Source organism: Micropterus salmoides, unplaced genomic scaffold (assembly GCF_014851395.1).
Source record: "Micropterus salmoides isolate LMB-PRFRI ecotype aquatic unplaced genomic scaffold, ASM1485139v1 Ms_hic_scaffold_3515, whole genome shotgun sequence".
Taxonomy (NCBI): Eukaryota; Metazoa; Chordata; class Actinopteri; order Centrarchiformes; family Centrarchidae; genus Micropterus; species Micropterus salmoides.
This window is the reverse complement of record NW_024042835.1, coordinates 531-25,000: the sequence shown is the minus strand read 5'-3', so window position 1 is coordinate 25,000 and position 24,470 is coordinate 531. Positions and strand designations below refer to the sequence as shown.

Below are 24,470 nucleotides of genomic sequence, written 5' to 3'. Positions count from 1 at the left end.
ATGAACAGCTGAAGAAATATGTTAAATGTACTCAAATGTACTGTTAAACTACTCAACAGTACAGCTAGTACATTAATTAACTGACAGAAATTTAATTGGCAACTATTTTGATGGTTGAAGTTTTTCCATGTAAAAATATTCATGGTTCCAGCTTCACAAACGTGAAGATTTACTGCTTTTCCTTTTGTAATGTATTTTTTAATCATTTTAAGGTTTTGACTGACAAAACAAGCATTGTGAAGGTGTCCATTTGGACTATGGGTAACTGTGACAACTTTTCTCACTATTTTCAGAATTTTTACAATCAATTAATGGAGAAAATTATCAGCGTTTTTTTTCATAATGAAGAAAGTCATTACTTGCAGTCTGATGCAAAATAGTTCAACCTCAACCAACTACAACAGTAGAATCCTATTTTAACTTAATGCATGAGTAATAATAATTTAATATATATTAGTAAAACAGTAACATGGGACATGTTTCATGCTGCTCTGAGTACTTTTAATACGTTAAGTAAATTTCCTGATTATACTTACATACACATACACTTAAGTAAAATTTCAATGCAGTACTTTTTATTTTTACTTAAGTAAAGGATCTGAATACTTCTTCAAAAACCAGATTCTGATTCATGAATTCAGTTTCACTCTAGGTCGGTTTAACCAGCCTGCACCATGTCAAGTTGGCAACACAGTGGAAACAAGAAAATAGTAAAACTACCACAACACGCTGCATTGAATCAGAACACACTGGAAGCCGCTGATCATGATGTTATAGAGTACTTCCCACACTCTTGATCAGCACCTTCCTCCTCGCGCACAATAAACTATATAACATACAGTATCAGCACTTGTAGATTAGCACTGTGTATCAAACTTACACTTGCACCTCCTCTGCTCAGGTGAACCAAAACAGCGGAGGCCTCGTGGATTTCGCTGCCATCATAGACTCCGCAGCCCGACAACACCACGGCAACGCGCTTACCCATCTGTGTTGTGTAGTAACTTTTATTTACTGTCTGAACTGTCCTGAGTGTCAGTAAATTGCGGCCACAGTGCTGCAGCAGGGTGAGCATGGCGGACTGTCAGCGGAGAGGACGCCCCCTTCTTCTGCGTCTTCTTCTTCTGCGCTAAACGGCGCTTCTCGGTCCTTTTAGCGCCATCTGGTGTATAAACCTGAACACAGGCCCTATTATTATTATTAATATTATTATTATTATTATCCATGCCATATATGTGACAAAATATTATAGCTTAAAATCAAGTAAATACAGTAAGTATGCAATGAAATTAATAAATATTGGTAATTTAATTTGATATTGACTGATTTATTTGCATATCTATTTCAGTGCTTACTTACTGATTTCATTATCATTCAAATAAGGGGAAAATGTTTGTTGTCATTCAATTTTTTTTTATTAAAACATTTATTTTATAATTTTGTCATAGTTAAACCTCAGTTATCAGTTATAAATACCGGATAAATCAGCACGAAAAATATATAAAAATAAATTATTGTATTTAATTTTTCTCTATTGATTTATTTCCCCATGTATTCATATATTTATATTTACACATTTAAAATGTTATTCATTGGGTATATTTATTTATTTCTAAAGTTATTTCCACATTTTGTACACTCGTTACTTGTGTCATGTGATTTCGTATCATCAACAAAACCATGTGACCTGTAATGAGGAAGTCAGTTCAGAGGGGGAGGATCATGGGAAAGTCATCTCCATAAACATCTGCTTTTTCGTCTGTTTTTGAGGCTTAAACATGACTCACGCGGAGGCTGCTCTGTGTTTAATCCTGCTCCTGTTTCTTCATGTGGTGGCTCTGTTCAGGAGTAATGGACAGCAGCAGTGGCCCGTTCCCTACAGGTATGAAGACAGGCCGTAACGTTAAGTCATGTGACACCTGGAAACTAAAGTTATGGTTATTATTCGCTCTTCGTCTGTCTCCAAATCAGCCAAATGTAGATGTTATACCTTCCCCTGTCTGATAACCAGATATTATGTGAATTTCAAAGTTAATCTGTTGTCATATTGAAGGTGGAGCTTTTAGCAGATCTGAAGACAGTTTGCCAAATTACTGCTGGTGCGTTCACATGACTTGGGAAACTTTGGTCTCGATGGGTGAGCATGAGAAATCAAATTTTAGTGATGTGTGATACAGCCAGTTTTGACTTTGATCAGAGTTGCAAGGTACATTTACTAAAATACTAAGTACTTGTACTTGACTTGTACTTTGTATTTCGCTACATTTAGGCTCTTGATAACATTATTTGCTAGTTACTTTACAGATTCATATATTAATAATAATGTAAAATATAATAAACTAATTATCAATAAAACCTTATTGATCCACAGTGGTAAATTCACAAGATACCCAGCAAAATATAAAGTAATATTTAATAAATATGTAAAGACATTAAAAATACCCCTACATTTATCAGCTGCAATATTAAAGTGATATAACATGACATAATACATCAATAATCATGGTCCAATAATATAATATTGATTGTTGTGCAATGTGCTATTGTGCAAATTAGTATTTGTTTGGCACAGTGGTATTGCTACTTTTACTTAAGTGAGTACAACAGTTCCAAGATGATCATGATTAGTATTGTTTATGATTTTAAATGTAATGATAGATAGATATGGCGTTTATTGAACAGAAATCATATGACATAATCATAAATTTTCCTAATTTACATGATAAATGGAAAAAAAACAGTATTTTACAGAATGACATAATTCATCTCTTTTTAACCTCCAAGCATTTGTTGTTTGTGTTTGGGATTCCTGTAGCAAGATCCGATCATTATCAAAAATATGGACAGTGAAGTTAAAGGTGTTAAACCAGAAGATACACAACAAAATGATGTTTTTCCCCAGGGTCAGGGTATAAAACCAACAAAAAATAAAAACATCAAAACATAAAACTATCTCAATCTGAGTGCAATAAAAGATCTGAGTTTAATTTGAATGAATTGATTTTCTGATTTATTTAGATTTACATGTACTCATTTTGCAGACACTTTTATCCAAAGCAACTTACATTTGAGGAACAACATACTATCATCAACAGAGCATCAAATACAGCACGAGATCTACAACTGACAATACATATTAATAAAAGCAACAATAAATACTAGTAAGCGCTAATGGCACATATCGCACCAATGGGGTAAATACCTAGGGAAAGAAGTGAGAGTTAACAAAAAGTGCAGTCAATACAAGATCATTGTAGGGGATAGAAGAAGAAGAGCACAGGAAGTGCATGTTAGATGTTAGGAGTTAGAGGTGTTATAAGAGGAAGTGTTCTCGGAAGAGATGAGTTTTCAAGAGCTTCTTGAAGTTAGAGATGGGTGCAGATCCAGTAGTCACTCTGTATTCAAGCATTAGTGACTTGAATCTGATTCTGGAGGCCACAGGAGCCAGTGGAGGTCACTGAGTAATGGAGTGACATGAGTCCTTTTGGGCTGATCAAAAACCAGACGCGCTGCTGCGTTCTGAACCATTTGTAAGGGTTTCACCGCACAAGCTGGAAGACCTGCTAGGAGGGCATTGCAATAGTCGAGGCGAGAGATGGCAGCAACATGGTCTAATAAGGACAGTTGGTCATTAATCTTTCTCACCACCCTGGTTGGAGTGATGGTTGAGTTGGTTGATAGTTTATATATGGATTTATTAGTGTCATATTTAGGAACATGTTTCATTATTTGTGAAAACAAAAGGAGTTCATTTTTTATCAAGTCTTATCGTGTGCTGGGACTGATCAAACCTGGAATGGATTGTATAGACTTTCGCATTTTGTACAGACGTATAAAACCCTTTGTCTACTGTTTTTTATTTTAAGACCACATTGGACATGGTCTAGATTATCAGTGGTCAAATCTGAACTAAATAAGGACCCCAGTGACTTAACACTGGCGAACCATGTTACAGAAACACTTTTGTAGTATTAAAAACTCTCCTTGCATTTCTCATGTCATCAACAGACGGTTTGATCATCGTCCTGTTGTGGACTCTTACTGTGAAGCTCTCTACCCGTTCTGTCCCACTGGAGACCGGGACGGACGGATACCCTTCATGAGAGACAGTGATGTCATCTCAGTTTATCGACTGCAAACACCTGTGTGGGAATTCAAGTATGGAGATTTGCTGGGGAAATTTGTGAGTACATTAATCCTATTGTTATCAATGAAAACAATGTTGCTGATATTTCTACATCACCAGTCTGTAGTAATTCATCAAATAACCGGGTATTGCTGTTATATGTAGATACATTATTTTTCTGTTAACTGATTTGCTGTGCATGTGTTTTAGTTTAGAATAAAATTACTTTTTTTGTCTCACAGAGATTGTCTTGTTCTTATGTTTTTACATTTTTTGGAAGAAATTGGTTGTTACTGTTAAAAATGATTTTCTTTAAAAAAAAACATGTTATTGCATAATTGTTGTTCACTATAGTTAATATAACTGATAAAATACATATTGCATATTTTGAAACTAAATGTGGTCTCCATGGCATAAAATAGCCATCATAAGCACAGAAATTAGTTGTATTGCTGTAGATGGTAAAACAGGATATATCTGACACAGACAGATAATTAAATATAGCGGTGCTGTTAAAATGGAAGTGCAACTTGCGACTTTATTCATCGCAGCTGTACACTCTTCCCCATGTCCACACACAGAGAGCCAATATAATGTTTCTGTTTGGTTCACAGCATATCATGCATGATGCCATTGGGTTCAGCAGCTCAGAGACAGGGACCAACTACACCTTGGAGTGGTACGAGCTGTTTCAGCTGGGTAACTGCACCTTCCCTCACATCAGGCCTGAGGTGTACGCACCTTTCTGGTGCAATCAGGGAGCTGCCTGCCTCTTTGAAGGCATTGATGACTTACACTGGTCTCAAAATGGCACCTTGGAGAAAATAGGAGAAGTCACAGGTAAGACTTCACCTGTGATCTTGTGTGAGTGGATTTCAGTGTTCTGACATCTTATATCATTAAAAGATAAGACTGGTGATAATTTACATCGTTATTATTGTGAACAAATCCCATGTGTTGACCAAAACCAACAATGAATTGACTGTTAACTGAAGACTAATATAGTTTATTCCTGTCAGCACACCTTAGTCGTTGTCCTAAAACTATTTTAAAAAAAACACTGTGGCCTTATTCCTTGATTATTTTACAGTTTGTTTTGAGTCAGTCCTACATACACCTGATGCTGTAAATACTAACACCAAGTGTGTATTAATCTGTAGCTGAAAATAGTCCCCAACAAATGCACTATTCACTCAGGTATGAGTAACTTTTGTTAAAAACCACAGTGCAGCTTATTCTTTTTTAATGAAACGTTATTTGTATTTGCCATTTTAAAAAAAGATTTATAATAGGAACAAATGGGCTCAGGTAATACAATATCAGATTGAAATTAATCTTACCACTGAAATGTATACACTTGTAGAGTACAAAACGTCTCAAAACTTAGAACTAATGAAGCCCAGTGTGCATCAAAGCTTTGATGCTGAAATTTTCACCAGAGTGGAGGTATATCCTGATGCTTCGGAAGTTCAGATTTGGGCACAACTTAATTAAATTAATTAACATGTTGCTTACTCATTCTAAATCAACCGCCGTTAAAGATGGCAAGTCCAGTTATATCAGACTACAGCTTGGTCTTCCTTCTTTTTAATCAGGTCCCATGAACCATGGCTGCCAATTTTAGAAATTATGTGCATAAAAAAGGTACTGTAGGCAGCCACAAAAATCTTATTTCTTTGTACATGGATGATGCTCTTTTATATTTGAATGATTGTTCTTTCACAGTACCTCCTCTTTTGGATATTGTCATAAGCCAAGTCAGTCAGTTTAATGAATGTTTTGCTGTTTAGAATTAAAATAATTAAGTGCTCTCGCAGCAAGAATGTTGAGGGTTTGACTGCAATTTCATTGTTGTCAGGAGGCTCCAGTTTCCTCCCTCAGCCCAAAACATGGAGTTCAGGTGGTGTGACTGATATCCTGTTCATGGTGCCTTCCCTAACTTTTTCTGGGAACCTCACTTGACCCAGAAATAGACGGATGAGTGGATCATTTAACTCTCAAAATGCTGCTGTGTCACTATGACCATTTTTATCAGCTCCCTTTCTCTAGAACACAATATTATGACTTGTTTACATGAAAATGTATGTTAGTTGGACTTCCTGATTAAAACTTTGACATGCATCTGGAATAAATATGTTTCTTTCATTCTTTTTTCAGGGAGCCAGTTCAATGACCTGGCCCAGTGGGTCCAGGACGACAACAACACTGGAATCTACTATGAGACGTGGACAGTTCGCTCTGACCCAAGCCCTAATGCCACGGTGTGGTTTGAGTCTTACGACTGCTCTCAGTTTGTCCACCGCACATACAGGAAACTGACTGAGCTGGGAGCCAAACTATCCAGCAGATCACAAACCAACTACACCAAGATCTACCTGTACAGCGGAGAGCCCACCTACCTCGGCAACGACAGCGCCATATTCGGACAGCCTGCTCTGAAGAATCTCGCAGTGGACATCCGTAAATTTTACCACACATTCAGACCACACCAGTCGTTTATAGACTTTTCCATCAGCCTGTTGGAAGCTTATAAAAAAGTTGTGTTGGACAAGAGCTTCTACCTCTACTACAACTTTGAGTACTGGCATCTGCCAATGAAGCCTCCCTATGTGCAGATTACATATGAAGAAGTGCCTTTGCCCTAACATAAAACTTTTACCACAGTGTTTTCATTCAGGAGTGTAAATACTAAATATTGTCATTAATGATTAATCAGTTTGTTTTTTGATTGATTGTCCAAAAGCCAAAGATAATAATACAAAATAAATTACTTGTTGAGGTTCAAACTTCATTCTCAACCCTGGAAACAGCAAGGTCCATTTAGTACCTCTTCTGGAGCTTACAATGATATCACATGATTTTCATAAGCAGATGAGTTTCCCTGTAAATAAAATTCTTTGTACATTCAGTGTTTCCTACCAAAACGCACTGTGTGTAGATCCTTCAGCGCATGTTTAATGTGCACGATAGTGACTGCAGTGTTTGGAAAATAATCAACTGACAGATGCAAAGAATACATTCACAATGTTTTTTATTACCAGTAAAAGATCACGTTCAAAACGATCATTTGAATTTCAAAACAGGTGACCAGTAAAGCAAAGTAGACAAAGCATTTGCCATACAAAAGCAAAAAGGACAGCATTGTCAACACCAGTTTACTCCTAATACAATTTACTGGAGGAACAAATTAGGTTAAAATAACAATTACTGACAAGAGGCGTCTTAATGATGAAAGATAAATCATATTCCCTCTTAAGCTGTATTTATGTTAAAAGATGTTTCATCCAGCTTAATTTTCCAATAAAAGACAAAAAAGACAACAGGAAAATGATTAAAACCAGAAATGTACTGCGACACAATCTTCACTGTAGAGCTGTGGTCATTGCAACCATTTAACGCACTGCACAAACTCTGAAAAATAATTCAGCGATATGTTACTGTACCACTGACATGCTAACATACATGAGCACAGACGATCAGCACAGGTATCTACTTCAGTGATAAGAGACCAATACTATCAATAGACCATGTTAGATCAATCTAATAACACAAAGAAACATTTGTGCTTTCTGTGATAAGCTTTCTGTCAGTTTTGGTCGACATTACTGGGCTACATGAAATGTCTAATGCGACATGGACAACAGGCATGAAGTCTGGCAGGCAGGAAAACAAAATCGAGACCTGGGTCTGGCATATACAGATCCTGCTGACATGCAGTGTTGTCCTAAAGTTTGTCCACTACCAATAACTTGTTCAACACATAATGTCAAAATAGATTTCTTAAACACAATTCTGTTGTTTTAATGACAATTCATCTTATTATGGCTATTTTTTATTTTGTTTTTCTTAAGGAAGTGCCTCCTGATGTTAAACTTAACTTTCACATTTCATTAAGATGATAAGTTGGATTCAGATCTGGGGACTTTGTTCTCCTTAGATTTAAGCAGTAGTAGTACAACTTCACTGTGCTTTTAGTGCCATTGTCCTGCCAGGAACCTAATCCTTTTTCTAGGGCTACAGGTAACGTTTATTTTCATTGTCAATTATTTTCTTGATAAATCGAATAGTTGTTTAGTTTACAATAAGTCAAAAAATTGTTTCCAAGTGAACATCCTCAAAATAGATATTTAGTTTAAACAGAAAAGACGCACATTTAAGAAGCTGGCTTTTTTTTTTTGACTAAATAATTACTCAGACTTATCGATTATCAGAATAGTTGCCAATTTATTTCATAGTTGTCAACTAATCGATTATTTGTTGCAGCTCTACCCTTTTCACAGTTTCAGACAAAAACAGTGGCATTCCTCTGCAGAGAGTTAGATTTACTAACTGGAGTGTAATATTTGCCTTTTAATGTTTGGTTTTGTTTTGGATTAAAATTACTTATTAAAATCTCACCTGTGCGTTGATAAAAAGTTTGTAGTAGTGGACTCAAAACTTTTGGAGTGACAGATGGCGGAAGTGCTGCTGATCTACTTGCTGGTTATAATGATTGCTTCTTTTGTGTAAATGTGAAACAAATTATTACAAAAAGCTGTATGCATATCAATAAATTACATAGCTCATCATCTGTGGTGACTACAGTATGAAAAAGTTCCATCTAGTAAAGGATAACTCACACTCTGGTTTTATAAAAGACCGTTTGTTAAGGAAACTTCAAACCCTGACAGAGGGCGAAATAAAGAAATAAGTACATTTCTATTTATAATAATCAAAACACACAGCGTTTTATATACAGATGCATTTGACTTCCTTCTTAAAGGAAAAAAGTTGTGTTTCACTCATCTGACTTGCCAAATCTCTTTCAACTGAAATGAATGGATGTTTGGGACAGGAGCACTAGGTATATCTGCAAAGACGGTGTTTGTAATGACAAGATGAATACTGTTTCCTCTCCTGTGTGTCTGATGTGGTGACACAATCCAGACCAAATGTGGGCTTATGGGGAGGGCAGATATTCACGACAGTGAGAAAAGGTTTAGAGCTCGAACAGGCAAATAGCAGAAGATTCAAATGAAACCTATATAGGAAATATATTCATTTAATGCACCTGAGTGACACAAAGGGTTCGTTTTTGCATTCCCAGTGTGCATTGCAAGCTAATAGCTGCAGAGACTAGTCTATTGAATTATTACAAAGCAATCTGACTATGAAGGTTGCAGACTCATCAAGATCTACCTCCAAATTCAGACATTTCTGTGCAATATTTACATAGTGATATTTCTCCTTTTTTTGGCAGTAATTATAGCTTTATTACTTCAATATACTGTCCTCAGTATCTGATTCAACAGAGTCCCAGTGCAGTGTAAATAATTAGAATCTGAGTCCAACTAAAAAAAATAAATAATTGGAGCATTATAAAGATTAGTTTTCCTGCTTTCATTAGGGCAAAAGGACTTTGTTTGTCCTGGCTATCATTTGGTTTTTATGGTAAGGTGCTTCAGAAAGCTATGAATGTATAGAATGCTTCTATAAACAAAACCAAGAAATTAATTTCTCAAGCCAAATGATGCACATTGCAGGAAAGAAATACATCTTCGCAACTTAATAAAAATCCATGACATCAACCAATGTACACCTTCATGTACCAAAGATATAGACCTATATACATACACATCTGTTTGTCCCCTGGCCAACCTTCTAAAATTTTCTGCAATCATGTTTTCTTTTTTCATTCATGATTGTGCTGCTGCGAGGAGGAAAAGCAAGATGTCGCAAACCCGGCTGCTGCTCGTTGTTTAAATTAGTTTAAAATTAGGATGTAGGATCCAACCACTCTTCTGCAAAATGAAATGAATCCTCCCATTGACTACACCTGACGAAACACCTTCTGCCAAATATTATATAAGCTAACATCGCAGCCATTTGGAAACCTCCCATGCCATATTTTGTTAGTGCAGAGCTGCTATCTCAGACTGAATTTTAAGTAGTCCAAGTGGTAGTGTAACAACATGCAATTGTGCACCTAATCATCCCAAATTACTCCACAATGTTAAAAGACATTAAACACGCACGCTCATATGCATACTGCGAACACGCACACACAGACAGACAGATACCTCTCATAATATAGATTATTATAACCAGGCTATAATGTCCAAATAACTCGGTTTGTGGTTAAAAAAAAAAAATCATTGCTTTTTTAGTCAAATATTTCCACCTGCACTGGTCTGTGAAGGAGCCAGCCTGGCATGTTCTGTCTACGGATTAGACAAAACAGGATTCTATGGTCCATTTTGAAGAGTGGTGTTTACATGACATGATAACATTGTGTAGCAGTGCCCCATTACACCCCTGCCCTGAACTCACACATACTTTCGGCAAGTTTATGCTCTCCATGTTGGCACCAAACATTCTACTACAGCTGAGCATTTAAAGGCTTTTCAGTGCAAACATGGAGGCCATGAATGTTCCACACCACAAACTTGACATACTGAACTCTCCGCGCCTCTTTGGCTTCACTTTACCAAGTCGGCATCATGTCTGGGAACCAGACCCGGCCCAGGTGCTTAGAAACCTCCCAGTGGATCTCATCCAGGGAGTATTTGTGATCTGGAATCAGCACCTCCTCCATGATGGACAGCTGGGAAAGCCTCCGGCCACACATCTTGACAAACTCCACGAATGCACTACAGGACACCTCACACTCGCCCAGGCCGATGGCTGACAGCTGGGTGCAGTGCTTTGCGATGCGGATTAGCTCTTCATCAAGAGGACGCAGGCCGTTGGCGCACACCACCAGCTCCACCAGACGAGGGCAGTGGAGACCAACCCTGCCCAAGACCTCCTTACTGACTGAGCGACCAAAGTAAAGGTGAGTGACGGGGATTTCCTCATTAAAGAAAGGGCCAAACTCATCCTCATAGAGGAAGAAGTACATGACCAGGTTGAATTTGGGTGAGTGCCGCACCATCGCGTCCCAGCTGCTCTTCTTGATGGTGTGGAAGTGCTGGCCGGGGTTCTCACTCACCACGTCAATCCGCAAGTGTTCCAGGTGGACGTGTTTCTCCGAGGAGAGGGCCAGCAGGAGTTCATCACTCAAGAGGTGGTAGTTCAGTGCTAGCTCTCTCAGCCCGTGACACTGGTCTGCCACACACAGGATCCCTGCAAATATGGACAGATTGTTTTTTTTTTAATCCAGCTCATCATGAAAATAAAGGATTCCTGAAAACATGGAAATCAATAGGAGGAAAAACATATTGCTCCTAAACACATAATAGTTCATTCATAATGTATAACGCGACGTCTGCCAGTCCACCACATGAAATGACAACACTGTATGACGGCAGACAAGATAATTACAAGCTCTAAATAAGCCACTGGACGGAAAACACTTACAGCCTTGTGACTCAAAAAAGGAAACCAAAAACATTTGTCTGAAAGCGCAACATACTATATGCATGGCTAAAATAACTTGAAAACACAAAGAATTTGAGACACAAGGACATTTCCTCTTAGGCTAAGCACTTAAAGAAGATACTGGACTCTTAGCACCCACTGTACCTGCTGGGGAGACATGAGGGCAGCTGCTCATTTTCAGCAATTTCAGGGTGTCGCTGTTGTTGGCCACCAGCACTTTCAGTGATGGATCATCCACTGGCGTGTCGTCAATCTTCAGCGATGACAACGATTTGGAGTTGACAAACACCACAGTCAGAGCTGAGATGAAATGAGACTGTGGAAGGAGAAAGATGGCTTTTGAACTGTATTACTTTATACTGAAAGGCTTTTTCTAGTATTTGCTCTACTGAGTGGACAACACTAAAATATATGCTGTAGCTATCATGTTTAAGACAAGGTTGGATGCTGCAATGTAAATCCCTGTTTCTCTACATCCACTCCTTTGTGATTACTACAGGGATTTAAAGAGGCAAAACAGTAGAGATAGTGGCTTTTACAACTGTATACTGTAATAAACAAGTATATGAGTCAAGTATTTTGGTGTAAGTCAGAAATGTAGCATAAGACACACAGTTCAGGAAAACAGATTATGCCAAATTATGATTCACTGCATCCCATGACCCCTGCAACCCCTTCAATACAAAAAAAAGAATAAGAGTACTTTTTGGTAGGCCAACAATGAATTAAGAGAAAACAGTTGCAACACTTTCATTATCTTCTTTCCGCAGTGACAGATAATGCCTCTTATGCATTCAAATGTTCTGCAGGTTTCTGTTGTCCTGTTCTGTTAAAGATCGGAATATATGAAGAATGTGGGGGCAAAGACTTTACATGTGTGTGAGAAGGTTTCAAGTTTCAATGATGATAATGCTTAAGTCATAAACTATCTGGTACACTGGTGACAGCTTCCTAGGCAGTATAATTTTGTATGAGTTCGTAGACAGAATCTCAGAGTGCACTTAGAGAGACAAAATAAAATGTGACGCAAAATAACACTTAAAAATAACATCCTGTGGCCTTGGACATAATTACACCGTTGTCCTTGGCCTTGCATGAGAACAGACACTGCTTTTCAGCCCCATCCCCAGATAAGAAGAGAATGCAAAAACTACCCTGTTGACCAACTTTTAAAACACTCATCCACAGCTTTAAGGATACCACCATAGAAAGAAATTAGCAATGCATAAATGCTGAATGGTCTGCACTTGTCTTTCTAGTCTTCCGACCACTTAAAGCACTTTTACATTATATCACATTCACCCATTCACACACCGATAGCAAAGACATTAAGAGCAATTTAGGGTTCAGCATGTTGCCCAAGGACACAACATGTAGAGCTGGGGGATCGAACCGCCTATTTTCCAATTAGTGGGAAACCTGCTCTACCTCCTGAGCTGCATAATAAAATTAAATTGCTAACCATACGAACAGGATTTCCTTTGATTGTCCTTGTAAATCTGAAGAACAGGATACTATAAAGACCCAGACCCCTTGTGTTGATGTTAATTATACCTTTGGAACCTCCATGAAACTGGGCCTTGCTGTAGAGATGAGCCCCAAGGTCTTCAATGAGCAATTCACCAACTGTGAAAGAATGTCACATGCTGCCTCTGCAGACTCGGTACTACTGTCCACCTGGCAAGTAAAAACAAAGATTTAATGTCATTCAGGAACACAACAAAAACATTTTTAAACCAGAGGGCGCAAGGGGAAAACAAATCAGGATGCATTTTCGACAAAGAGACAACAGCTTTACCTTGAAGCTGACATATTGCAGGTGGTTGGAGTGCCTCTTTATGATCTGCTTGATGAGGTCTGGATGGGTGGCTTTCAGGTAAGAGCTGGCTGGCTGGTTAAGCTCAAACTCGAAGCATCTCCACAGCTCGGGCATGTGGAAAGCCTGGTTCCACTCGCGGCACACCTGAGAGGCATAAGCCCGATCCAGCAGTGGAAGGTACTGGAAGATGTGTAGCAGGAGTTCCTGAGGCATGCGAGCCCAGTTGCCGTCTGGTGATTGACAGGCCACCACTGCCTCTGACTCCTCCCTCATCTGCTTCCGCACCTTCTTGCAAGCCTCCGGAGGGCTCTTACTGGAAGAGCTGCCCTCCTCTCCTCCTTTCATCCTCTTCATCCTGGGAATTGGAGATAACAAGCTTGTTATAGTCCACCGTGGCAAAACAGAGACGTTTAACTACACAGCAAAATTATAGCGATTACTAAGTCCAGTCACTTAAGTCCCAACTGATGTAAAAACAGATCCTAACAGTCACGCTGTTTCTGGTTGTTTGCTCCAAACACCAGTTTTCTCTGTACATACAGTATCTCACAAAAGTGAGTACACCACTCACATTTTTGTAAATATTTGATTATATCTTTTCATGTGACAACACTAAGGAAATGACACTTTGCTACAATGTAAAGAAGTGAGTGTACAGTTTGTATAACAGTGTAAATTTGCTACAAGTGAGTACACCCTTAAGTAAAAATGTCCAAATTGGGCCCAATTAGCCATTTTCCCTCCCCAGTGTCATGTGACTCATTAGTGTTACAAGGTCTCAGGTGGAGAGCAGGTGTATTAAATGGGGTGGGGGGTCAGCCTGTCAGTACTCAGAAAATACGCCACACAACATCAAATTGGTCTGCATGGCTGTCGTCCCAGAAAGAAGCCTCTTCTAAAGATGATGCACATGAAAGCCTGTAAACAGTTTGCTGAAGACAAGCAGACTAACGACATGGCTTACCGATGAGACCAACATAAACTTATTTGGTTCTGATGGTGTCAAGCGTGTGGCAGCAACCAGGTGAGGAGTACAAAGACAAGTGCGTCTTGCCTACAGTCAAGCATGGTGGTAACTTATAAAGTGCTTCTTTTTCACCTGCCAATGTTTCCATGACAACAGCTTGCCTATTGGCACTGGCACCAATTTTTCCAACACTGACTGTTAATTTCATTATAATGATGCATAGCAGGATGTTCAGTTTCTTTCAACTTTGAAGCTTTACATTTTCAGATGAGAAAAGAAGCAATACACCAAGGTAACCGGCCTGAGATTACACTGAAAGCGATCCATGTTTTATAGCGTCTGTGCAAGGAGCATATCAACTATTTAAGAGCAAAATGAAACAAAAACAAATCAAGGCTGTGATCACTGGATATTTTTCTTCATTATCAAACTCTGACAAGGAAGGAGAATGAATGGCAGATCAGTAGCAATGAGATTACAGTAGGAACCCACAGCTAACATTTATAGCTGGCTATAGTAAGTCTATAGTCATTTATCCATATTGAATTTCGACTTGGACATTTTCACTTAGGGGTGTATTCATTTTAGTTGCCAGCGGTTTAGACATTAATGGCTGTGTAGTGTGTTATTTTGAGGGGACAACAAATTTACACTGTTATACAAGCTGTACACTCACTACTTTTCATTGTAGAGATACTGTAATATGTAACTAATGTGGATAACAAAGCACTCTCATTTTCAGAATGGACAAACATAAACTCATCCTGGATTTGAATTGCTTGATTGATCTAGCACCACATTACATAGTAACACTATCTAGCATTGCTTATTCCAGAAAAAATGTCTGTTTTTAGGAGGCCATGCTTGAGCAACTAACCGTCAATACTTTGATATTAGGTTACACGCAAGACAAAATATCGTTATTTAACGTTAGTCCCAAATAACGTAAGGTGACTGGGCAACTTGTCTAGCTGCACCAATACTCGGGTTCAAATGAATGAACAGGAAACTGCTTACAGTACTTGCTAAGTTAACTAACGCAGTGACAGCGTCAGTTAATGAAACCCTTAACTAGCTTAGTTAGCTAGATTTAAGTTAACGTTAACTTACACAGGAGACATTTGTATTGAACGCTACCTTTTCAGCAAACTCGTGGTAGAAATCTGCCTCCTCCTATATTTCAACAATGTAATATTCAAAATTGTATTTACATAAAAGCAGCTAATTTCATACTGACATATTTGCTAGCCAGCTTGGCCACCCATCCTACCTTCTTGTTTACACTCAGCTAGCTTGGTAAGTTAGCTGTTAGCAGGAAAATCCGAGAACTGACTTCAGCCCGGGCCCACGCAGGAAAAGCTCATTCGCACCAACAAAATAACACACATCGGAACCATAGACTGTATAAGAACCAAGAGGTAAGAAATGTTTTCAATGAAGAATCGTCCACCTCCGCTCAGTTGACCTAATTCTTTCGCGGGAGTTTCTGCACCCCGAAATCTGAAATGGCGAAGTGTTGTTGTGACAGCGGCGATGCATCATGGGAAATGCAATGCGAAATGGCTGTTGGTAAAGATCGTGTGTGTTTCAATGATGATTCACCCGGTCGTCAAAAAGTATGCACACAAATCTTGTGAAAGAGATTCGCTTAAAGATGATCACAAATGCATGCTCCGTTGCTCTTGACAAAAGTTTCCTTTTTGATACTTTTGTAAATCACTTTGGACTAAAGCGTCAACTGAATGACTAATAATTATTAGTGGTAGTTTTACCCGTTTTGCGTTATGTAGCCCAGGGGCGGTTTTAGGATCTTGAAACATTGGGGGCTCAGCCCAGCCCTTAAAACTTCATATGACAATAAAAACTGTTCTTGTGGCAAGAGGTTTGGGTCGTGATGGACCGCAGCCTCCTGCCAGAGGGGAGAGTCTGAAACAGTTTGTGTCCGGGGTGGGAGGGGTCAGCTGCAATGTTTCCTGCACGCCTCAGAGTCCTGGAGGCATGCAGGTCCTGAAAAGAAGGAAGATTGCAGCCAATCACCTTCTCTGCAGAGTGAATGATATGCTGCAGCCTGCCCTTGTCCCTGGCGGTGGCAGTAGCGTACCAGATGATGGTGTAGAAGTGCACCATCATTGTCTTTGGTAGGCTGAACTTCTTCAGCTGCCGCAGGAAGTACAACCTCTGCTGGGCCTTCTTGGTGAGGGAGATGATGTTCAGCTCCCACCTGAGGTCCTGGGAGATGATGGTCCCCAGGAAGCGGAAGGAGTCCACAGTGTGACTGGGGGAGGGTGGGGCTGGGCTCTTTCTGAAGTCCATGACCATCTCCACTGTCTTAAGAGCGTTGAGCTCCAGACTGTTCTGGCTGCACCAGGTCACCAGATGGTCGATCTCCCACCTGTAGGCGGACTCATCCCCACCAGAGATGAGCCCAACGAGGGTGGTGTCATCCGCAAACTTCAGGAGCTTGACAGACTGGTGACTGAAGGTGCAGCTGTTGGTGTACAGGGAGAACAGAAGGGGGGAAAGAACGCAGCCTTGAGGGGAACCGGTGCTGATGGTCCTGGAGTCAGAGACATGTTTTCCCAGCTTCACATGCTGCTTCCTGTCTGTCAGGAAGTCAGTGATCCACCTGCAGGTGGAGTCAGGCACGTTCAGCTGAGAGAGCTTGTCCTGAAGCAGGGCCGGGATGATGGTGTTGAAAGCAGAGCTGAAGTCCACAAACAGGATCCTGGCGTAGGTTCCTGGGGAGTCCAGGTGCTGGAGGATGTAGTGTCCTGTTGGCTCTGTAGGCAAACTGCAGGGGGTCCAGGAGTGGGTCTGTGATGGATTTCAGGTGGGACAACACATGGCGCTCAAAGGACTTCATAACCACAGATGTCAGGGCGACGGGTCTGTAGTCGTTTAGTCCAGTGGTCCTTGTTTTTTTGGAGACAGGGATGATGGTGGAGACTTTGAAGCAGGCTGGCACATGGCATGTCTCCAGTGAGGTGTTAAAAATGTCTGTGAACACCGGGGACAGCTGATTGGCGCAGTGCTTCAGGGTGGATGTGGAGACAGAATTTGGTCCAGCTGCTTTTCGAGGTTTCTGCCTCGTGAACAGTCTGTTGACGTCCCTCTCCAAGATGGTGAGAGTGGGAGGAGGTGGGGGATGAGATGGTGGACTGTGGCCGATCAGCGGTGTGACGGGGGATGGTGTCAGGTCTGTCCCATTGTCTTTCAAAGCGACATTAAAACTGGTTAAACACGTTGGCAAGGTGTGAGTCACTCAGTACGCCACCCAGCTTCTGGTACAGGCCATGGTTATCTCTCGCATCAACTATTGCAATGCCCTCCTAGCAGGTCTCCCAGCTTGTGCGGTGAAACCCTTACAAATGGTTCAGAACGCAGCAGCGCGTCTGGTTTTTGATCAGCCCAAAAGGACTCATGTCACTCCATTACTCAGTGACCTCCACTGGCTCCCCGTGGCCTCCAGAATCAAATTCAAGTCACTAATGCTTGCATACAGGGTGACTACTGGGTCTGCACCCATCTACCTAAACTCCATAATACAAACTTACGTTCCTTCTCAGCCGCTACACTTCCTCTTATAACACCTCTAACTCCTAACCTCTAACATGCACTTCCTGTGCTCTTCTTCTTCTATCCCCTACAATGATCTTGTTTTGATTGCACTTTTTGTTAACTCTTACTTCCTTCCCTAGGTATCTACCCCATTGATGTGATATGTACTATGAGCACTTACTAGTATTTATTGCTGCTAGTATGTTGTAGATCTGTAGTTGATGCTCTGTTGATGCTTGTATGTTGTTCCTCAAATGTAAGTCGCTTTGGATAAAAGCGTCTGCCAAATGAGTAAATGTAAATGAGTCGTTCATGGATTGGGGGGATTTAGGTTTGTTGCTGGTGATCTGTCTGAAGCCTCTCCAGACAGAAGAAGAGTCATTATTTGAGAACTGGTGTTGTAGTCTCTCTGCGTACAGCTGTTTAGCATCTCGCACCACCTTGCTAAACCTGTACTTTGACTCCTTAAACCTGACTCCAAAACGCCTCTTCCTTTTCCAACTTCAGCTGTCTGAGCTTAGCTGTGAACCAGGGTTTGCCATTGTTATAACTCACCCTGGTCCGTGTTGGAATGCAGCTGTCTTTACAGAAGCTGATGTAGGACGTCACAGCCTCTGTATACTCATCCAGACTGTTGGTAGCAGTCCTGAAAACATCCCAGTCAGGAGAGGGGTTTGTAGCCAATTCTGTGGTCTGGTCTCTGCCACACCGACCACTGGTCGCAGCCTTGCTGTCCCACGAACCACTGGTCGCTACCACTAGGGGCGCTAAAGATAGTGGTCGCTGCCACACTGACCACTGGTTGCAGTTGGTTATATCTACTGTAATACATCTTTATCATAATTCTTTGTTAAAATATTATGGATTATGCCTATTGTTATTGTTGCACTATATATTTCAGTTTGTGTGGTTATACCTACAGTAATAGCCTACATCTATCTTTAGTCCTTGCCTTATAACAAGGCCTGTGTTATCACCTCTGAATGAAAGAGTGTGTGTGTGTGTGTGTGTGTACATCTTTCTATATCACAATACTTTGTAAAATATACTCTATTATATCTTATTGATGCACTGTAGGCATACAGTATATTGCAGTTTGTGTGGTTGTAGCCAATCTACAGTAGGCTAATACATCTATCTAGATCACAATACTTGATAAATATAGCCTACAATATTATCGATTATGCCTATATTCTTATTGGTGCACTGTATATTGCATTGGTTAACCTGCAGTAATAAATCTCTCTATATATTTGGTTCTTGCCTACAAGAAGAAGGCCAGTGTTGTCACCTGTGAAGGAAAGTGTGGTGACCACTTGATGGTTGAATCCAAGCTAGACTGATTTTAACAATAAGAATATAGTTAATCAAAAATTAGTAGGCTATATTTAACAAAGTATTATGATCTAGATATATTTGTTACTGTAGATAGGCTATAACCACACAAACCGCAATATATAGTGCAACAATAAGAGTAGGCAAGAGTTGGCATCGATAATAGTATATTTAACAAAGAATTATGATAAAGATGTATTACATAGTAGATACAACCAACTGCAACCAGTGGTCAGTGTGGCAGCGACCACCGCCTTTAGCGCCCCTAGTGGCAGCGACCACACCGACCGGTGTGGCAGCAACCCAAGACTGTGGAGCCTCGTCTCATGCCCTCTCTCACCAAATTAAAAGATTAAGTCTGGTTCGCGATGTCTTCTTCATACTTTGGTGTTTTTTTAATTGAATAACGGCAACTATGCGAATAAAATACTATGTATTCATTTCCAGGCCATTTTATCAACTTAGTTAGCCATTTAACTTTGGAAAGTATTGTTTAAGGTTTCAAAACTTAAAACCTCCAGACCTCAATTTTTTATGTTGCATAGGGTATCTTTCCCTAAATTATGACATTTGTTCCTCCAAATGAAATTAAATAAGATCTTATCTAATTCTTTGTATATTTCAGTAGGCATTTGGTCAGTGATGAGGATGCATAGATATGGATATTCCCTCAGTATTAGAAAGTAGAACTCTACTATTCAGTGAAAGATGCCTCATCCACCACATGTTGAACCTTTTTCATTATTTGTTTAATCATAGGGCTGAAGTTTAGGTTATTGCAGAGTTTTTCATTCTTATCACACCCAGGTATGTAACTGGGTTCTTCACAGGGATACCATATTGTTTTTGTATTATTGTCTTTACACTTGTTAAAGCACTTTGTAACTTGTTTTTGAAAAGTGCTCTACAAATAAAGATTATTATTATTATTATTACCATTAACTTCTGATAGTTCACATTCCTTAAGTGGTAGCCTAATAAACAGATTTGTTCAAGTTCATTCTTAAGCCTGATACAGTAGAACATTTCTCAACATATCTAATTGCTTTCATCCATTCCTCTCTATTAGACAAAAACATTTTATCATCTGCCAGTTGAGATAATTTAAATGATCTAAGGTCACTTTAGGTCTACTTTGGAACCATAAGGAACTGACCTCTTTTAATACAGCCACAGTTTGTGTGACAAGGAACAGAAAGGAGCCTTCCCTTAGAGACTGTGATAGTGACCAGTGGCCCGTTTGGCAGCCTGGCAGCAAGGCAGCAACCAGTGGTCTGTGTAGCAGAGACCAGTATCTTTAACGCACCTAGTGGTAGCGACCAGTGGTCTGTGTGGCAGCGACCAGACCACATAATTGGCTACAACCCTTGCTGAAACATCATGCCCAGGGTTTATGGCGCCGCTGATGTAGCCTATACAACCACAGAATTTCAACAGAATATTCCTGACGTTTGCTTGTGGTAATTCCCTTGCGAAACATTTTGGTTACGATGTAGGCCTAGTTTGAGTTACGAAATGTGATTAATCTGATCAAATGTGTCATATGCTATGATCATGTGCTGCTGCTGCTGCCACTGTTAGTTCGGGTGAACCTGCCCATCATCAGCTAAGGCATATGTAGTTTGTTAACTCTGACAATAGCTGAGCTGTTTGTAGTTGAGTATGAGATGTCCTAAATAACTTACTGAAGAAATGCATGTGTTAATTTCTATCCTTTACACAAGTATTTTCACAGTAGGGTTTTATTTGCCATTGAGTGAGACCTGACTGAATTAGTTTTGCAGTTTGGCACCCGGAATACATGGTAGAGTAAGACCAAGATCTTTCTATTTTCCTGGTCTCTGCTGAGATGCGCAAGAGTTTCAGCCTTTTAATTTGGGTACTTTTGTAAATGTCACCATTTATTAAAAATGACACTGCGTATACTTTGCGAAACAGAGAACCTGGTTTATTACCATTCAACTCCATCCACCACAGATATTACAGAGCAGATTCACAAGTATTAAGCTTTTTTATATAACAGCAGCTGCTTATTTTCCGCACTCCATTCCCCTGACCCCCCCAATCCGCCTGCCTCCTACTAGGGAAAAGCATTATAGGTGCACAATTTTATTTGGTGTGAAGACTGGCCCCTCAAATCATCCAGCTGTAATCCGTCTCACGGTGAGGTTTTTTGTATTAATGTAGGATTTGGTACATTTTTTTTTTTTTGCAAATATGATTGACATCCACCTTCATTCATCGCAGGCGCCAGGCTTCTTATTTCCAGACAACAGAAGAGATCTGACATTTAGAAGAGGGGGAATTACGACTGTCTACTGTATAAAAAATGTACAGTGGCTTTATTGACATACATTCCATAGGTTTAACAGCTGCAAAATAGGAGGCACACCCAGTATTGCACTTCATTAAAAGTTCTGGCTCAAAACATAACCCAGAATATCAAACAAAATTGAAGTGAAGAGTAGCAACTTCGGAATACAGCTATTTTGAATAGTATCATTATATACAAGATTAGATAAATCGTACACTATTTTCCTTCCTCCCAAACATAATATTCTTAACAGTCTTTTCCACCCACTCTTTTTTTTGTCCGTCAACCCATGATGCACTTGACAGTGGAGAATACTGTACAAGATTACGAAAAAAGGTTTACATACAACAATATTTTTAAATTTATAGTTAGGAAGCTGGAAATACGGCCTGTTCCTTTTTTTTTTTTTTTAAACCAATGCTGATCCACAGTTGCCTTTAAGCAAATTTATTTCATATTCAATGTTTAATCTTGTATTGTTACACTTCAGTGATCAGGTGTGCAACGTCTATAGAAGCCGAGGGAATACAACGGCCGCATGCAAACACGTCACAAGTTATTTTCTTTTTTTTTCTTCTTTTTTAAAATTCTATTGTTCATTTTTTCCCCATTCAGGTTACTCTGAATCCAAAGGAGCCACAGCTCGTGTTTGTAGCAGAGCCTGGATACTGATGTTGGTAGAAGAGCAGACCTGAGGACTCTTGGCGTAGAGCAAAAACCTGGTTCAGCGTCCAGGAGACTTGACAATGCAAGAGCCAAGCTTCGCGGCTGAGCTTCAGCAGCAGCTGGAAATCACAGTAGACAAACTGGTTTTCAGTAAAAGGCTTGTGTTGTTTAGAAGGTGTGGGCATTTCTGCAAACCCCACAGCCCAGGGCGAACTCCTCCCCCGTTGGTGGGTGAACCACATGCAAAGGGCATTCGGTACCCTCCAGCTGCTTGCCTTTGGGTCCTGTAATAGAAAGGACATATTTTTTCTTAATCGTATTTCCGCCTGGTAATAAGTCATGTGCACTCTGACTAATTTAACAGAGAGTGTAGTCAACAGAATCGTTAAGCACCTGCAGGACAATGGGGAAGTTCCTCCTTGGGGACACTGGTCATCCTCTGGAAGTCATCATGGCAGGCGTTGCAGAAGTGTGTGGTGCCAAAGCAGAAGAAAACAGCCACTGAGCAGCAGTACCTGCATTTATACTCCAGGAAGTCTGTGCCATGTTTGGAGCACATCTGGTGAAAAGTAAAAAATAATCATCAGGGGTGGGATTATATTTTTGAGTAAAGAGTACAGATAAGTTTTTCATCAAGCTTTCAAAAGGTAGTTACACATTTTGGGAAATATGCTTCTTGATGAAAGTGAGACGAAAATATTGATACCAGTCTCGTCTCTGGAGCAAGTAATTCCCTGCAACACTTACTACAGATGAAACAAATAAGATATTAAAAGTTTATTAGTGAGCTTAAGAGGTGCTGGTAGGCGATTTTGTTACCTTCAGGCAGAGCCAGGCTTGCCTTTTACCAAACATTTCAGTCTATGTGCTAAGCTAATCGGCAGCTCATTCTAGTTTTAGATTTAGTATACAGACATTAGAGTGGAATCAATCTTCTCTCCAACTCTTGGCAAGAAAGACAATGTGTATTTCCCCCCCCAAAAAGATTCCTTTGAATTGGCCATACTATAGCCAGGATCCTCACAGGCATCGTTTACCCACCTGAGCCCTGGAGACATCTGAGCACGCTCCACAGATCAGCTCACTGGGGTCGTAGTCATCTCCCTGTCCTGCCTCTGCATCGCAACGAGCCTCTCCTCCAAAATAGGCCTGGAAATAAAGGGTTAACTATTAATTCTCAACCCCTAAACAACATTTAAATAAAACATGACTTTAGTTTATATAGTACCTTCTTGCACTTGTAGCAGACATAGTATGCATATCTGTTCATGGCAAAGCCTGCAGGGTCGTTGTGGAAACGTGCTCCTGGTGTAGTTATTGCCTCGCTCTTATGTAGACCCTCATACTCCAGCCTCATTAGAGCCTTTCTCCTCACATCCTCATAGAGCTCCTTAATTGGATCGAGCAGGTCCTTGATCACAGAGTGATTGATTTTGTTCTGGAGGCAAACAATGAAACAAACAAAACAGCACATGTTCATGAACAACATTTGACACAGATGACAGTGTCATAGTCTGTTTGGGAAGGCCACACACCAGACTGGACTTGTTCAACAAGGCATTTAAGTAAACTGAGCTCAATCAACTTCAAGGTGTGGTGAAAATAGTTTCCATCCCCTTTGTTAATCTCTTTAGTCAGAGAGGCTCAAGTAACATCTTACCTTGCAAATGGGACACAACATAAAGCCGAACGTGATTCGGGGCCCGAGCCAGCGATTTTCAAGAACACGACGAGTACACTGAAGGTGGAACACATGAGTGCAGTCCAGCTGAGAACAGAACAAAGAGTTAAACATTAAATGAGAAAAGTGAAGTGAGACTCTCACGTAATGGACAAATGCTTTATCTTCACAACTACCTGTACAGCAGGAGCAGCAGAGAGGGCCTCTGTGAAGCAGATCATACACATGTCATCTGCATCCTGTTTCAGGCAGCCAGTGTTCTTGTCACAGCCATGCAGACATGGAAGGCAGGCCTCCTCATTCTTGACTCCTCCACAGGGGTGTCCACAAGGATGAGTTTTACTGCAGGCCAGTTTGGCATACTCCTGAGGGAGACAACATTAGAGTACAGTACTTAAAAAATATACACTTTACTGCTTTAATATGTATCTTGTGTAGGTATTTGTTCCTCTCTTAAGTGGTGTCATCCATTATATGCATGGCTCGTCAATGAAGGGAATCAATGAAATTTATGGTCTCAAAGGACGGGATCCTTCAGCTCTATCAGGCTTGAGTTTTAATCAGTACTCAAGTATTATAAATGTTCTACAATACTCAAAATACAAAACCTCAATCCTCTCTCCAGGAAAAAGATTCTAGTCCAAG

At 40.1% G+C, this 24,470-nt stretch overlaps 3 protein-coding genes across 3 annotated transcripts; 1 reads left to right on the top strand and 2 right to left on the bottom strand.

Annotated features, from left to right (window-relative positions):
- Positions 1 to 1,687: 1,687 nt before the first annotated feature.
- cln5 (CLN5 intracellular trafficking protein) lies at positions 1,688 to 7,034 on the top strand. Its single transcript, XM_038694930.1, has 4 exons — positions 1,688 to 1,882; positions 4,009 to 4,183; positions 4,741 to 4,966; positions 6,284 to 7,034. Exons 1-4 carry the CDS (start codon positions 1,779 to 1,781, stop codon positions 6,769 to 6,771), a joined length of 993 nt encoding a protein of 330 aa, XP_038550858.1. The 5' UTR covers positions 1,688 to 1,778; the 3' UTR covers positions 6,772 to 7,034.
- A 106-nt stretch (positions 7,035 to 7,140) lies between these two features.
- On the bottom strand, positions 7,141 to 15,810 carry LOC119884541 (F-box/LRR-repeat protein 3-like). The gene is made up of 5 exons (XM_038694929.1): positions 15,542 to 15,810; positions 13,284 to 13,659; positions 13,040 to 13,162; positions 11,630 to 11,801; positions 7,141 to 11,230 (listed from the first exon to the last, which is right to left on the bottom strand). The coding sequence occupies exons 2-5, from the start codon at positions 13,656 to 13,658 to the stop codon at positions 10,590 to 10,592; spliced, it is 1,311 nt and encodes a 436-aa protein (XP_038550857.1). The 5' UTR covers position 13,659; positions 15,542 to 15,810; the 3' UTR covers positions 7,141 to 10,589.
- A 5,277-nt stretch (positions 15,811 to 21,087) lies between these two features.
- On the bottom strand, positions 21,088 to 24,188 carry LOC119884543 (E3 ubiquitin-protein ligase MYCBP2-like). Its single transcript, XM_038694931.1, has 6 exons — positions 24,002 to 24,188; positions 23,805 to 23,912; positions 23,373 to 23,582; positions 23,186 to 23,293; positions 22,538 to 22,703; positions 21,088 to 22,428 (listed from the first exon to the last, which is right to left on the bottom strand). The coding sequence occupies exons 1-6, from the start codon at positions 24,050 to 24,052 to the stop codon at positions 22,313 to 22,315; spliced, it is 759 nt and encodes a 252-aa protein (XP_038550859.1). The 5' UTR covers positions 24,053 to 24,188; the 3' UTR covers positions 21,088 to 22,312.
- Positions 24,189 to 24,470: the final 282 nt, after the last annotated feature.